This window comes from Dendrobates tinctorius, unplaced genomic scaffold (assembly GCF_039654945.1).
Source record: "Dendrobates tinctorius isolate UK_male_01 unplaced genomic scaffold, ASM3965494v1 ptg000019l, whole genome shotgun sequence".
NCBI lineage: Eukaryota > Metazoa > Chordata > Amphibia > Anura > Dendrobatidae > Dendrobates > Dendrobates tinctorius.
In genome coordinates this window covers 23,315,668-23,333,497 of record NW_027361687.1, presented here as the reverse complement: position 1 = coordinate 23,333,497, position 17,830 = coordinate 23,315,668, and the positions used below count along the sequence as shown (strand labels likewise).

The 17,830-nt window shown below is 46.5% G+C and overlaps 1 protein-coding gene across 1 annotated transcript in view; it reads right to left on the bottom strand.

Moving 5' to 3' along the window:
* The window catches only part of PPP1R14D (protein phosphatase 1 regulatory inhibitor subunit 14D), a 56,266-nt gene that overhangs the window by 1,694 nt on the left and 36,742 nt on the right, over window positions 1-17,830 (bottom strand). The window contains exons 2-3 of the mRNA XM_073566690.1: window positions 3,045-3,134; window positions 1,023-1,055 (exon numbers count right to left, since the gene is read on the bottom strand). Of these exons, the coding sequence (XP_073422791.1) occupies window positions 1,023-1,055; window positions 3,045-3,134 (123 nt within the window). The remainder of the gene's footprint in view (window positions 1-1,022; window positions 1,056-3,044; window positions 3,135-17,830) is intronic.

Here is a 17,830-nt window from a genome sequence, read left to right as displayed (position 1 = left end):
CTGACGGCTTACCATCAAATGTGCATCACTCCGCAACAATGATGTTGCACTGAACCCGGCCTAAAAAAGAGCTGGGAATACCGTCAAGAAAGATGTGGCTCTACGGGCTACTGTCCAGCGGCCACAGATTACTGACATGGCCAATGGACCAGGGTCCTACAAATTCATTCTCGCCAACACAAGTACAGAACAATTTTTAACCCGAGAGTTCAGTCCCTATACTGTATCAAGTTGTTATTCTGCTGGTATAAACGGTCCAGTTTCCTGATAAGCAAGCATTTTGCTTGTTTTCCAGGTGGTTGTAAGCGTGTTAATGAATTCCGGAATGTTGGTACGTGTAAATGCATCTTTAAGGCAGTGTTCACATGTTGCAGTTTTTTTTTTTGCTGTGATCAACGTAGCATACAACCGCAACAATTTTGCCAAATACTGTAAAATTACAATAAATTGATGCAAAAAAAAATCACAATGTATGACAGCAGACAAGACAATACCATATATATCATACAACTGGAAATCTTAGCAATAGTATTCAGGGCATTACTCCCCGGCTGCTCAGTTTTACTGAGTGATAGGAAGCTTTCGTAGCACCTTTTCTTTTTCCTAAGTTCTTGTTTGTACTGTCCATGAAACAAAAACTAATCTCAAACTGACGGCACTTGGACCGATGTTAGTCAATTGGGCTTTTCCAATGACCGTTCTTTCACAGGGACCAAATGTCTGTGTTAAAAAAAAAAAAAAAAATCACAGATTGGACTTCTATTACAGATTTCAGAAGTCTATGGGTGTGCAAAAAAGTACAATCAGATCCCATCTGCTTCATCGGTATATATCAAAATTATTAACTTAGGAATGTGTATTTGGTATTGTAAATTTTATTCACCATTGATGTTTACAAAAAAAGGTAAAAAAAAATCTGGATAAAAAATGTGCCGTATTTTTTATTTTAAGCTTGTGTGAACTTGGCTTAAGGCTCTAGTGCTGTAATATTATTTTGCTTTCTGATGGCCTGTGATACTCACTTCTGAAGGTCTGGTACACTCCTGAAGGATGTCCTGAGGATAAAAATATAAACTAGTGATCAGGCACATATAAAGGCGAACAACGTCTTTTTTTGAGCTATTAAACTGTGCTTTACTCACCCCAGATCCAGTGCTGAGTCTCTGCTACTCCCATTACTATATGCAGTGCTGGCATCATGTTGACAGCCAATCAGTGAGCTCAGCAGGTCATGCTGTCTACTCTAGCTCAGTTATTGTCATCAGCATGACAGATAATAAGTCGCCAGGCGCAGTGGTATGGAGTCAGTGTTAGACCCAGGGAGGGTAAGTAGCCAGGGTACTCCTTTTAATGGCTGTTTTCATCTTCATAGATGTGTATTGTTGTACAGAGTTTGTAAATACAAACAACTTTTCAATTTATTGGTTATTAAAATTTGCAGACGTTTTAGAGATATTAAAACTTTTGTTTATAGCTCAAGGTATATGAGACCAACCACTGCTGTGAGGAAGCAGTAGTGGCCTATATGTGTTCTATTCCTATTAAGCTTGTAAGCATTCCTCTGAAGCTGGTCAGGATCACTGGAGCACACTGTTAGCTCCTAATCCCGGCTAGCATCGGTTCAGAAGTGGTCGGTCTCCTAGGCAACTGGCCTTAAACTAAAGAAAAGTGTTAATATCTCAAGAATAGCTGCAGATTTCAATTATAAGCAGTAAATTGCAAAAGTGCTTTTATTTACAAGCTCTATCTGACAATATCCATCTGTGCAGATGGGAATAATCCCTTTAAGAAAGTTGTTCCGATCTCAAAATATAAGCATCGGCAGATCCAGTTCCAGCTAATTTCCAATACAAGAAAGGATGGCGCATAAGGAGAATGACGTATAAGAAGGATGGCGTATGAGGAAGATGGCTTATAAGGAGGAAGGCGTATAAGAAGGATGGCGTATGAGGAGGAAGGCATATAAGGAGGTTGGCATATGAGGAAGATGGCATCTAAGGAGGATGGAGTTTAAGGAGGATGGAGTTTAAGGAGGATGGCTTATAAGGAGAATGACGTATAAGAAGGATGGCGTATGAGGAAGATGGCTTATTAGGAGGAAGGCGTATAAGGAGGATGACTTATAAGAAGGATGGCGCATAAGGAGGATGGCGCATAAGGAGAATGACGTATAAGAAGGATGCCGTATGAGGAAGATGGCTTATAAGGAGGAAGGCGTATAAGGAGGATGACTTATAAGAAGGATGGCGCATAAGGAGGATGGCGCATAAGGAGTATGACGTATAAGAAGGATGCCGTAAAAGGAAGATGGCGTATGAGGAAGATGGCGTATGAGGAGGAAGGCATATAAGGAGGTTGGCATATGAGGAAGATGGCGTATAAGGGGGATGGAGTTTAAGGAGGATGGAATTTAAGGAAGATGGAATTTAAGGAGGCTTGATGTATAAGGAGGATGACTTATAAGAATGATGGCTTATAAGGAGGATGGCGTATAAGGATCATGGCTTATAAGGATGGTGGCGTATAAGGAGGATGGAGTTTAAGGAGGAAGGTGTATAAAGAGTATGGAGTTTAAGGAGGCAGGCATATAAGGAGAATGGTGTATAAGGAGGATGGCGTATAAGAAGGATGGCTTATAAAGGAGGATGGAGTTTAGGGAGGATGGCGTGTAAGGAGGAAGGCGTATAAGGAGGATGGAGCTTAAGGTTCATGGCTTATAAGGAAGATGGCTTATAAGGATTATGGCTTATAAAAAGCATGCCTTATAAGAAGGATGCCTTATAAGGAGGATGGCATATAAGGAAGGTGGCGTATAAGTAGAGTGGCTTACTTATTTCCATAGCTCAGCCAGCCTCCTTGTCTGTAACGTCTGATGCACAGAACTTGATGAGCAAATTCCAACAGCTCGCTGACTATAACATTACATTTTCTCACCCCTAAATAACTTCTTGTAGCCAAGGAGTCAATCTCACATAGTATTATTACTAAAATAGTTTGGATTTGGAAATAATCTCATTTTGTTATATAAACTATAGATCCAGTACCTGAAGTCTAGATTTTTTCTCCTCAAATGACAGCTCAAGTAAATCATCAATATCAATGTCGGGCTCCGCAGCTTCATCCCGCAGCTCCTCCTGTTATAGGACATTAAGAGCAAGGATGTCATTTTGATTGCTAGCAAAGTGTACGAGTTACTTTTCCTGGAGAAAAAAAACTATTATTAGTCATTTTATTTGACATATCTTATAGATGAGAGAAAAAACAATAAAACATATGTAATGGGATTGTTTGGCCATACACATTAGATGACTGTTGATGAATGGCGGTTTGGCCAGTAGCTGTCTTGACCATCTCTCTCATACATAGAAGCTTTAGTGAGGCCAAGGGCTCCTGTGTTCACTATGAGTAAGGGTACCGTTACACATAAAGATGCACCAGCGATCCCGACAACGATATGACCTTGTCAAACAGGCAGCTTCACCAGCGATCAGCACCAGTGAGGACGCTGGTATCTAAGGTAAATATCGGGTTACTAAGCGGCGCGCGTCACTTAGTTACCAGATGTGTACCTTAGATACCAGCTCCCAGTGCCTGCTTACAGCGCTGGGAGCTTGCTGATCATTGGCTCCCGCTGCCACACCCAGCGATGCGTGCTGGCCAGCGGGAGAGCAACGATCAAAAAATGGCCCAGGACGATCCTGCACGATCAGCGATACCCGGCAGGGGGCCTGGTCGCTGATGTGTGTCACAAACAGCGAGATCGCTGTGGCGTCACAAAATCAGAGATCTTAGTGATTGATCTAGGCTTCTGTTCACATTAACAGCGGCCCTGCCCTGCCCTAGGCTTTATTTGATTACGCACCTGTATCTGGGCCTGGATCGTCCTTTATCTGTGGTGCTGGTCAGGCAGTGTGGAGGTTGGACCTGAAATGTCTGCATGGACCTGGCTAGCCTTTATCTGCGCTTGTCCTCTCTGGTGCCATAGGAGCGATTCTGTTATGCTTGAGGTACAGTGTGCATGTAATGAGGTCTTGCTTTTATGCATTTAGGAGGCCGCAATGGCACAGCGAACATAAAAAACGTAGAGTAGGACTCCCCATACGAGACTGCCTTGACGTGGCGGGGTAGCTCAAACTATTGATCAATTTTTTGCTAAATGTCTCATTTTTGAATACAGATAGAAACCAATGTGTGTTTTCACACTTTATGTATTACGTTCTGACCACAAGCAGCGCTGGCTTCTCCCCCTCTTTTTTCTTGGGCTTCCCCTGCAGTCTGTGTCAGAGGGTGGTCTGTGTTGGCACAGTAATAAATTGTGTTATTTCCAGCTTTACAGAAGGACGATAACACCATAGAAATGATAAGAATAGGCAAAATTGTTTGGTGAATTGGAATGCGCGGGGTTAAAATTTCGCCTCACAACATAGCCTATGATGCTCTCGGGGTCCAGATGTGTGACTGTGCAAAATTTTGTGGCTGTAGCTGCGACAGTGCAGATGCCAATCCCGGACATACACACATACATACACACACACATTGAGCATTATATATTAGATATATATTAACACACATAATATAGAATTACTAGCTGAAGAGCCCGGCGCTGCCCGGGCATAGTAACTACCTGTGGTTAGTTATAGCAAATTATAATTATCCTCCATACCATAGTCCCGTGCCCATATACCCGTCATACATATCCTCCATCCCATAGTCCCGTGCCCATATACCCATCACACATCCTCCATCCCATAGTAGAGTGCCCATATACCCATCACACATCCTCCATCCCATAGTCCCATGCCCATATACCCATCATACATATTCGCCATCCCATAGTCGAGTGCCCATATACCCATCACACATCCTTCATCTCATAGTCCCATGCCCATATACTCATCATACATATCCTCCATCCCATAGTCCCGTGCCCATATACCCATCATACATATCCGCCATCCCTTAGTCCTGTGCCCATATACCCATCATACATATCCTCCATCCCATAGTCCAGTGCCCATATACCCATCACACATCCTCCATCCCATAGTCCCGTGCCCATATACCCATCATACATATCCTCCATCCCATAGTCGATTGCCCATATACCCATCATACATATTTGCCATCCCATAGTCGAGTGCCCATATACCCATCACACATCCTTCATCCCATAGTCCCGTGCCCATATACCCGTCATACATGTCCTCCATCCCATAGTCCAGTGCCCATATACCCATCACACATCCTCCATCCCATAGTCAACCATTATGACATCATAATGAGCGGTGGGGCTTGCAACCTATGATGACATCAGCGTCGCCATGGCAACCATTATGACATCATAATGAGGGGCGAGGCTTGATACACACACTTTTTCCCCATCATACATATCCTCCATCCCATAGTCAAGTGCCCATATACCCATCACACATCTTCCATCCCATAGTCCCATGCCCATATACCCATCAAACATCCTTCATCTCATAGTCCCATGCCCATATACCCATCATACATGTCTGCCATCCCATAGTCCCGTGCCCATATACCCATCATACATATCCTCCATCCCATAGTCCCGTGCCCATATACCCATCATACATATCCTCCATCCCATAGTCCCGTGCCCATATACCCATCATACATATCCTCCATCCCATAGTCCCGTGCCCATATACTCATCATACATATCCTCCATCCCATAGTCAAGTGCCCATATACCCATCACACATCATCCATCCCATAGTCCCATGCCCATATACCCATCAAACATCCTTCATCTCATAGTCCCGTGCCCATATACCCATCATACATGTCCGCCATCCCATAGTCCCGTGCCCGTATACCCATCATACATATCCTCCATCCCATAGTCCCATGCCCATATACCCATCATACATATCCGCCATCCCATAGTCCAGTGCCCATATACCTGTCATACATATCCTCCATCCCATAGTCAACCATTATGACATCATAATGAGCGGCGGGGCTTGCAACCTATGATGACATCAGCGTCGCCATGGCAACCATTATGATATAATATGGGGCGGGGCTTGATACACAAACACTTTTTCCCCATTATGTAGATAGGGGCAAAATTGTTTGGTGAATTGGAACGCGCGGGGTTAAAATTTCACCTCACAACATAGCCTAGGACATTCTCTGGGTCCAGACGTGTGACTGTGCCAAATTTTGTGGCTGTAGCTGCGACAGTGCGGATGCCAATCCCGGACATACACACATACATACATATATACATACTGTGATAAAACACTCCGGGATTGCCTTTGCTGGGGTCAAAGGTCACGTGCGTTCAGCATGAAACTCAGGCGCAGAGCTGGGATTCGTGTATAACTGACCCTGGGTCAGGTTTATTAACGGTGAAAGCAATGCAAAAAGGAAATAAAACATAAAACAAATCCTTGCCTGTCCAGCACTAACTAAACAATGGACAACCTAACTACCAACTGGCGGGCTTCTCCCGTCCAGCCAAACCATAGTTGCAGTGAGCACTGCTTTCACTCACGTGTGTCTCTCACACAGACAGGCTCTCTGTGTTCCCAGGCTGAGAGACTCACACAACCACCTGGCATCCTTTTATATCCACCTCCCATTATTCATTAGCAAGCAGGTGCGATACTGACCAGATTAGGCCACATAGGAAAGGAATCTGGGCGAGATATAACTGCCCTCATCCACTATTCCCACATGATTCTCACATATCCCCCCCCTCTGCTCAGACCACTCCGGTCGAGCAATGCCACCCACCAAACAGTGCACTCGGGACAGGGTATCTGCATTCCCCATCTGTACCCCTGGGCGGTGCTTCACCGTAAAAGTGTAGGCCTGCAGGGCAAGGAACCAAGGGGTCACCCGGCTATTCCGTTCCTTGTTCAAGTGCATCCACTTGAGAGGGGCATGGTCAGTGATCAGCCTGAACTTTCGGCCCACCAGGTAATATTTGAGGGCCTCTAGAGCCCACTTAATGGCGAGGCACACTTTTTCTACGACTGCATACCTTTGCTCGTGTTTATTCAGCTTCCTGCTGAGATAGAGGACTGGGTGTTCCACTCCGTCCCTCACTTGTGAGAGTACGGCCCCGATACCGGTATCAGAGGCATCCGTTTGTACCACAAACTCGCTGCGGAAGTCCGGAGTCACCAGTACGGGCTGAGAGCAAAATGCCCGTTTTAGGCTATGGAAGGCTTCTTCAGCCGCTAAACTCCATTTAATCATGACGGAGTCTTTCCCTTTGGTAAGATCTGTCAGGGGGGGTAGCGATGGCTGCAAAATTCGGTATGAACCGGCGATAATAGCCGGCGATCCCCAGGAAGGCTTGCACCTGCTTCTTGTTGACAGGTTGTGGCCAGTCCTGAACCGCCTGAATCTTATCAACCTGGGGTTTAACAACACCCCTCCCAATTACATACCCCAAATACCGGGATTCTTCTAGCCCGATGTGACATTTCTTGGGGTTCGCGGTTAGACCTGCCTCCCACAGGTCGTCAAATACAGCTTGTACTTTCTGGAGATGAGTCTCCCAGTCCAAGCTGTAAATGACAATGTCGTCCAAATAGGCCGAAGCGTACTGCCTATGTGGCCACAGGACTCGATCCATCAGTCTCTGGAAGGTCGCCGGTGCTCCGTGCAGTCCAAATGGCATATACACATACTGAAATAGACCTTCCGGGGTAGCAAATGCCGTCTTTTCTCTGGCTGCCTCTGCCAGAGGGATCTGCCAATACCCCTTTGTTAGGTCTAGGGTCGTAATATATCGGGCTTTTCCTAACCGATCTATTAACTCGTCGACCCGGGGCATATGGTAGGCATCAAATTTTGAGACCGCATTCAGTTTCCTGAAGTCATTGCAGAACCGGATGGTGCCGTCCGGTTTAGGAATTAGCACAATCAGGCTGGACCACGCACTGTGCGATTCCTCAATGACACCTAACTCTAACATTGCCTTCACTTCTCGGGAAACGGCTTCACGGCGCGCTTCCGGGATTCGGTAGGGCTTTACGTGAACTGTGACACCAGGTTCCGTTACGATGTCATGTTTCATTAGCATAGTCTGCCCGGGTTTTTCTGAGAAAAACTTTTGGTTGTGAAGTAGAAACTGCCTGACCTCAGTCTTTTGCCGCTCCGAGAGAGTCTCTGCAACCCGTACCTCCGGTACGGTATGCGAGCAGACGGGACGGGCCAGCTCCGCTGACAAGGCAGACCGATCTTTCCAGGGTTTTATCAGATTTACATGATAAATCTGTTCAGGTTTCCGTTTACCTGCCTGGTATACTTTGTAGTTTACTTCACCAACTCTTTCCTTAATCGCAAAGGGGCCCTGCCACTTTGCCAGGAACTTACTGTCCACCGTGGGGACCAGGATCAATACCCTATCTCCGGGTGCAAACGTACGGATCTTGGCGCCCCTATCATAGATTCTTTTTTGGGCTCCTTGAGCCTGCATCATGTGTTCTTTGACGATAGGCATAACAGCCGCAACACGGTCCTGCATTTGTGTGACGTGATCTATCACCGTTTTAAACGGAGTGACCTGACCCTCCCAGGTTTCTTTTGCAACGTCTAACAGTCCACGAGGACGTCGGGCGTACAATAACTCGAAAGGTGAGAATCCCGTGGAAGACTGGGGTACTTCTCTGATGGCAAAAAGCAAATACGGAAGTAAATAGTCCCAGTTCTTCCCATCCTTGTCTATCACCTTTCTCAGCATCTGCTTCAGAGTTTTATTGAACCGTTCGACCAACCCGTCTGTTTGAGGGTGATACACGGATGTGCGTAGCAGTTCGATTTGTAACAATCGGCAGAGCTCCTTCATTACCCTGCAACGTGATGCCCGCGTTCTCCACCACAATGTGATAAAACACTCCGGGATCGCCTTTGCTGGGGTCAAAGGTCACGTGCGTTCAGCATGAAACTCAGGCGCAGAGCTGGGATTCGGGTATAACTGACACCGGGTCAGGTTTATTAACGGTGAAAGCAATGCAAAAAGGAAATAAAACATAAAACAAATCCTTGCCTGTCCAGCACTAACTAAACAATGGACAACCTAACTACCAACTGGCGGGCTTCTCCCGTCCAGCCAAACCATAGTTGCAGTGGGCACTGCTTTCACTCACGTGTGTCTCTCACACAGACAGGCTCTCTGTGTTCCCAGGCTGAGAGACTCACACAACCACCTGGCATCCTTTTATATCCACCTCCCATTATTCATTAGCAAGCAGGTGTGATACTGACCAGATTAGGCCACATAGGAAAGGAATCTGGGCGAGATATACCTGCCCTCATCCACTATTCCCACATGATTCTCACAATACATACATACACACACTTGAGCTTTATATATTAGATTTAAATAAAAAATAAATACTGTATTATACATGTATATATGAATACAACAATAACATTATACATATAAATATTATAATTAAATAAAAAATATACATTTTTTAATATTTAATTTTATTGTTTTATTTATAAACTGTATGTTATTGTATTTATTTTTTCTTTAATTACATATTATATATATATTTTTTTAATATTTTATTAAATTTTTTTTATATAATTATATTTAATCCCCCCATCTAGTAAGGAACTATTAATTTCCCCCTCCATCCTTCCCAGCCACCTCACCTTCTCCTCAGAACTGTTCCTCCACATGCAATCCTTTTTCTCCAGACATACACGGCCACATCATGTCCTATCCTGCTCCCACCTTCTAACGCTCTGTCTGCTACTTCTCATTGCTGGCGACGTTTCCCCAAATCCTGGCCCTCTTCAACAAATCCCCACACTCATTTCTAACATCCAGCCTCGATCCTCTACACGTTTTTGCAACCATGATAACCTCATACCTATTCATCCAGCCCCCACTCTCCCGGTCCTCTTACCTGAAGCCTTATGGAACGCATGCTCTGTCTGCAACAAACTGTCGTTTATCCATGACGTCTTTATCACCAACAAACTCCTTCCTTGCCATCACTGAAACCTGGCTCACTCCCTCTGACACAGCCTCTCCACCTGCGCTTTCCTATGGCGGATTCCATCTCTCTCACACCCCTCGCCCCAGCAACAAACGTGGTGGAGGAGTTGGCTTTCTCCAGTCTGATACCTGCTCCTTTACCCCAATTCAACTTCCACCCTCCGCTACTCGTTCGAGGTGCAATCCATCCGCATCTACACCCCCTCCAACCTCCAACTGGCTGTCATCTACCTCCACCTAGAACTAGCCATCTCCACCTTTCTGGACCACTTCACCACCTGGTGACTCCATTTCCTCTCTGCTGACATCTCCACCATCGTCATAGGCGATTTCAACAACCCCATTGACACTTCCAGCTCAGCTGCCTCTAAACTTTTATCACTGACTGCCTCCTTTGGCCTCACTCAATGGTCCTCTACGGCCACTCACAAAGATGGTCACACACTGGACCTTATCTTCACCCGTCTCTGTTCCCTCACTAATCTCACTCACCACTCCCCCTGTCTGACCACAACCTACTGACATTCTCTTCCCTCACCTCTCCTACTGCGCAACCCCCACTCCACAAACTTACTCACCCTCGCAGAAATCTCAAATACCTCAATTTACAATCATTCTCTGAGTCCCTTCTCCCTCTCACAGACATAGCTTCCCTTCATGACACAGATGCTGCTGCCACCTTTTATAACGCCACAATAACAGCAACACTTTATTCGGCCGCCCCCCTCACGCAGAGCAAAACTCATGCAATCAACAGGCAGCGCTGGCTGACCAGCCTGACCAAAGAACTGAGACGGGTTTCCAGGCACGCTGAGCGGAGATATAAGAGAACCCGTTCAACTGAGCACTTCAACGCATACAAGCAGTCCCTTGCCAGCTTCAAGTACACACTCTCTGCCACAAAACAAACTTACTTTGCATCCCTCATATGCTCACTGTCTCACAACCCTAAACAGCTTTTCAACACTTTCAATTCTCTACTCTGTCCCACAGCACCTCCTCCCTCTCATTTCTGCTGAAGACTTTGCGGCACGGTGCCTCAGTGGTTAGCACTGCAGCCTAGCAGCGCTGGGGCCCTGGGTTCGAATCCCACCAAGGACAACATCTGCAAGGAGTTTGTATGTTCTCCCCGTGTTTGCGTGGGTTTCCTCCGGGTACTCCGGTTTCCTCCCACATTCTAAAGACATACTGATAGGGAATTTAGATTGTGAGCCCCATCGGGGACAGTGATGATAATATGTGCAAATTGTAAAGCGCTGCGGAATATGTTAGTGCTATATAAAAATAAAGATTATTATTATTATTCCTTCTTTAAGCAGAAGATCGATACGATCAGAGAAAGCTTTGGCCCGCAGCCCCCAATGCCCATCTTAGCCGCTCACTCCTGTTCTTCCAAAGCCAGCTTCACTATGACAGAAGTTCAGCTCTCTACCCTCCTGTCAAGATCACACCTCACCACTTGTGCGCTTGACCCGTTCCCGTCCCACCTCATCCCTAACTTTGCCACAGTCTTCATCCCAACTCTAACACACCTCTTCAACCTTTCACTTACAAATGGTGTCTTTCCCTCATCCTTCAAACATGCCTCAGTTACACCCATCCTCCAAAAGCCCTTCATCGACCCATCCTCTGTGTCTAACTATCGCCCGATATTTCTTCTTCCTTATGCCTCTTAACTACTGGAACAGCATGTATATCTAGAGGCCCTGTTACATTTAGCGATGCACCAGCGATCCGACCAGCGATACGACCTGGTCAGGATCGCTGGTGCATCGCTAAATGATCGCTAGTGAGCTTCCACACAGGAAGATCTCACAGCGATGCAGCAGTGACGCAGCGCACGATACTCACCTTTCACACACAGCGATCCTGACGTCCTCCCGCCCGCGTCCAGCGTCGCTCGTCTCCCACAGCAGGAAGCCCAGCAGGAAGCAGACGACGAGAAATGTAGCCACCCGATCTCGCGCTATCAGCGATGGACAGCGGGGGAGCCGGTCGGAAGTAAGTATCACACATAGCGATATCGCTATATCGTCACAAAATCATTGACGTTTTAGCGATATTGCTAGCGATATCGCTATGTCTAAAACCCCCTTAAAACTGTCCTCCCACCTCTCCTCCTGTTCCCTCTTTGACCCGTTACAATCTGGCTTCCAACCGCATCACTCAACTAAAACTGCCCTAACTAAAGTGACTAACGTCCTACTTACTGCCAAGAGCAAGCGACACTACTCTGTCCTCCTTCTCCTGGACCTGTCTTCTGCCTTCGACACCATGGACAATTCCCTCCTGCTACAGATTCTCTCATCTCTTGGCATCACAGACTTGGCCCTATCCTAGATCTCATCATACCTAACAGACCGAACATTTAGTGTCTCCCTCTCACACACTACCTCCTCACCTCGCCCCCTGTCTGTCGGTGTTCCTCATGGCTCAGTCCTAGGACCCCTACTCTTCTCCATCTACACCTTCGGCCTGGGACAGCTCATAGAAACCCTCGGCTTGCAGTATTACCTCTACGCCGATGACACGCAGATCTACCTATCTGGACCTGACCTCACCTCCTTACTGACCAAAATCCCACAATGTCTGTCTGCTATTTCAGCCTTCTTTTCTGCTCACTTTCTCAAACTGAACATGGACAAAGCAGAATTCATCATCTTTCCCCTATCTCACGCTACCCCTCCACCAGACCTATCCATCAATTTCAATGGCTGCTCGCTTTCTCCAGTCCCGCACGCTCTGTGCCTTGGGGTGATCCTCGACTCTGCCCTCTCTTTCAAACCACATATCCAAGCCCTTGCCTCCTCCTGCCGCCTCAAACTCAAAAATATTTCCCGGATCCACGCATTCCTCAACCATGAAACCACAAAAACACTAGTGCATGCCCTTATCATCTGCCGCCTCGACTACTGCAACCTCCTACTCTCTGGTCTCCCCTCCAGCACTCTGGCACCACTCCAGTCCATTCTACACTCTGCTGCCTGACTAATCCACCTGTCTCCCACTATTCCCCAGCCTCCCCCCTATGCAAGGCCCTTCACTGGCTTCCTATTGTCCAGAGGCTCCAGTTCAAAACCCTAACCATGACATACAAAGCCATCCACAACCTCTCTCCTCCATACATCTGTGACATGGTCTCCCGGTACCTACCTGCACACAACCTTCGATCCTCTCAAGATCTCCTTCTCTACTCCCCCCTCATCTCTTCTTCCTACAACCGCATAGAAGCCTTCTCCCGTGCTTCCCCCATACTCTGGAACTCTCTACCGCAACATATCAGACTCTCACCAACAACGGAAACCTACAAGAAGAACCCCTAGGACCCACCTGTTCCGACAAGCCTACAGCCTGCAAATGACCATCAGTCTACTGAACCACCGCACAGCCAGCTCTACCCTCTCCTTGTGTATCCTCACCCTCCCTGTAGACTGTCAACCCTCGCGGGCAGGGTCCTCTCTCCTTCTGTACTTGTGTGCCCCTTGTCTTGCACATATTTATTGCACTTGTCTATATTTTCCCTTTTCACATGTAAAGCGCCATGGAATAAATGGCGCTACATAAATGTATAATAATAATATTTACTCTTTTATATTTATATTTATTTTATATTTATATTTTTTTATTTTGTTCTATATTGATGACCAATCTGTCTGATAAATCTTGAATATGAAATCGGTGGTGGTCTAACACCAGGAACCCCCCTCCCTGCTGATCAAGACTGGTGTATTGCATGCCAGTCTTAATGAACGGTGCTCTCGAGTGAGATGCAGCAAATTCATGAAGAGGCCTCTGTCAGTATCTATGCTAGCCAAGGGCTGCTGTACATTTCCGGTGTAATATGAGATCCGTTCCCGTTCGTGGTAGAAATTATGCTGAATTTGATGGGCTTTGCCCCCCCCCCCCCAAAGAAAAAAAATCACAATATGTTTGTAGGCATCCGATATTGCACAAAGCCTACAAAGGAGTTTCACTTTGATGAATTCTGGCCAGTGTGTTTTGCTTCATACATTTCTTACGTCTGGTCACTCTTGGATCAGCTAGCATCAGATCATGCGACTCGCAAGTGTCCGATCCCTACCAACCTCATAATGGTGACATCCATTAGATAGGACATCAATATGTTAATGTCCGCACTGCACTTGCTCACTGAGCCAGTGCGCATGTCCTGAGTAGAACAAACTATGCTCAAAGATACCTGTGGGGCGGGGTGGCAGCAGTGGAGATGCATGCTTCAGGTAAACAGGACCTGAAGCACGTAACTGCTGGGGGAGTGTCTGGGGGCGGAGACAAGCCCCGGCGCTCCGGAGACCTGCTCTTGGGCCAGAGATGCCCAGAGAGTGGTCGCGCAGGCACAGGTCTAAGCCAGGAGATGGCATGGTACAGGAGGGGCAAGATAGGGACATAGTCACAAAGCAAAGTCTGGAAACCAGAGATAGCAGCGCAGTACAGGCAGGAGCAATGGAACGGAAGGTCAGGGACAGGCAAAGTTCATAACAGAGAGGCAAAGCAAGTACAGAGTCAGGCAGCAATATCAGAAACAGGAACGGACCAGGTCATACACGAGCAAGCATACACAGGCAGACAGTAACCACAGATACACAGAGGTCAGAAACTAAGCCAAGGTCAAAAGTATCACTGACAACGGACAGAGCCCAATTGAGGTTATTTAAAGCCCTCCCAGAACCAGAGAGAGGCCAAAGGTATTAACCCCTGCAGCACTAAAATAGAATTCACATACAGACCATGACAGTACCCCCCTCTTAAAGGGGGGCCACTGGACCCCCAGGCTTCTCAGGATGTCTGGCATGAAACGCCCGAACCAGACGATCAGCGTGTACAGACTGGGCCGGGAACCACGACCGATCCTCTGGACCATACCCCTTCCAGTGTAGCAGATACTGCAAGGTGCGACGTACCAGATGAGAATCCACAATGTGTTCGACCTCATATTCCATGTGACCCTCCACCAACACCGGGGGAACAGTCAACACAGAACCCTCCTCAACAGATCCCAAAGCTTTTAAAAGGGATTTGTGGAACACATAGGAAATTTTAAATGAGGCTGGGAGACGTAACCTATAGGCTACAGGATTGACTATCTCCACAGTTTCGTATGGACCAATGAATTTTGGCCCCAATTTGGCTGATGGAAACTTTGAGCTTAATATTCTGCGTGGAGAGCCAAACCTTCTCCCCAACTTGAAAAGTATGACCTGAAACCCTCTGTTTGTCTACAAAAAACTTATACCTCCCCTGAGACTTGGAGATGTTACACCGGACCTCAGCCCACCGATTTTTTAAATGCTGTACAGACTCCTCCGCCCCAGGACAACCAGAATCCAAACGAGAAAATTCCACAAACTGTGGATTAAATCCATAGTTCTCCAGGAAATGAGACATACCAGTGGACTGATTCACATGACTGCTAAAAGCGAACTCAGCCAAAGGCAGCGCATCACACCACTCATCCTGCCTAGCAGAGGTCAAACACCGAAGAATTTGCTCAAGGTGTTGATTGGGGCTTTCAGTCTGACCATTACTCTCAGGGTGATACGCAGAAGAAAAGGACAAAGTAATATTCAATTTTTTTACAGAATGCCTTCCAGAACTTAGCCACAAACTGCACACCTCTGGCTGACACCACATTCCTGGGTACCCCGTGCAGATGGACCAAACAGCCTGGACAAGGTTTCAGCAGAGGGTAATGCGGACAAGGGTACAAATTGAGGTTGCTTGGAAAACCTGTTCACCACCACCTATATTACCCCTGGAAGGAGGGAGATTGGTGATAAAATCCATGGACAAATGAGTCCATGGTCTATCAGGAACTGGCAAAGGCATCAGTTCATAGCCGGCCGGCTATGAGAGCTCTTAGAACGGGCACAAACCTCACATGCAGATACCAATTTTTTGACATCCGCACCCAACGAGGGCCACCAAAAAATCCTTGCCACGGCCTCCCGTGTGGCAGAAATCCCAGGATGAGCACTCAGCCTAGACCCATGAAACTCTTGAAGGAGCCTAGAACGAAATTGCTCCGGGGCAAACAATTTACCCTCGGGTTTAGAAGCAGGAGCAAGAAACTGAGCCTCTGAAATCTCTCGCTCCCGCTTCGATGAGACATCTGCCACCACCACCCCGGGTGGAAGAATGGAGGATGGTGTTTCGGGGGGAGACCCAGAATCAAAGCTTCGAAACAATGCATCAGCTTTGACATTTTTGGACTCAGGACGAAAAGTAATGGAAACCTGAAACCGGGGAAAAAAAAGCGACGAGCAGGCCTGTCTGGGAGTTAATCTTTTAGCAGACTCAATATAGGCTAAGTTTTTATGATCAGTAATCACAGTGATAGGATGTGCTGCCCCTTCCAAAAAAATGCCTCCAGTCTTCAAATGCCAATTTGACCGGCAGCAGTGGAGATGCGTGCTTCAGGCATACAGGACCTGAAGCACGTGACTGCTGGGGGAGTGTCTGGGGGTGGAGACAAGCCCTGACGCTCCAGAGACCGGTGCTTGGTCTAGAGATGCCCAGAGAGTAGTCAGGCAGGCACAGGTCTAAGCCAGGAGATGGCATGGTACTGGAGGGGCAAGACAGGGACGTAGCCAGTCACAAAGCAGAGTTTGGAAACCGGAGATAGCAGCGCGGTACAGGCAAGAGCAATGGAACCGAAGGTCAGGGACAAGTAAAGGTCATAACAGAGAGGCAAAACAAGTACAGTTCAGGCAGCAATATCAGAAACAGGAACGGACCAGGTCATACCCGAGCAAACCTACACAGGCAGACAGTATCCATAGATACACAGGGATCAGGAACTAAGCCAAGGTCAAAAGTATCAATGACAACGGACAGAGCTCAAATGAGGCTATTTAAAGCCCTCCCAGAACCAGAGAGAGGCCAAAGGTATTAACCCCTGCAGCACTAAACCAGAATTCACATACAGACCATGGCAGTTAATTCTGGACAATTCCTTTAAATTTTTAAAGGAGTTTTCCAGATTTGGAAAACCACTATACCCTGGCACAAAATGTAAAGTACTCACCCTCCCCAGGTCCAGTGTTGAGTCTCTGTCGATGCCCCTGATTTCTGTTATGGTGTAAAAATCTGAACTCATGTCAACATCAGTGAGCTCATAGACTTTGCTCAAGTTGACAGGATGAGCTGCCCAGAGCTGCTGAGCTCAATGACTGCCTGCAGTGCTGTCAACAAGATGTGGGAATTACAGACAATGATAGACACCAGATGCAGTGATAGAGACTCCGCGCTGGAGCAGGGGAGGGTGAGTCAAGTTAGTTTGTTTTTTTATTACACAAGCTGCAGCTGGGGTGCAGTTGATTTCCAAAACCAGAAAACACCTTTTCAGAACACTATGATTTCAGACGCTTACAGTACAGTAATGTTTTATTCACGCCATGGGGTTACTAGTAGTACATTTTACGTTATTTACAACGGGTTCGTGCTCACAGGATTCCTCGGGGGCATGTCTTTAGGCCATAAAAATTAGCACTATATAAAAATGCCCATACGTGTAGGATAGAATGGCAGATTTAAAAAAGAAAATAAAAAAATGGAATACTCAGGGGAGCATCCGGAACATGATAAGACCAAAAACTAAGAAGCTCAGGCACTATGCCCTCCCCCCATAATCATCTAAATAAAATAAAATAAGGAATTAAATTGAAAAAGGAATATTTTTCACTCTGGTTATAAGTATTAAAACTAAATCTTGTTTTTTTCATTCTGAAACAATATTGCTGAATGACCAGCAGACGCCATTTTGCTAAATCTGCGAGGCGAATTATAAAAAAATCCACACTTCTGCCAATGTGGATT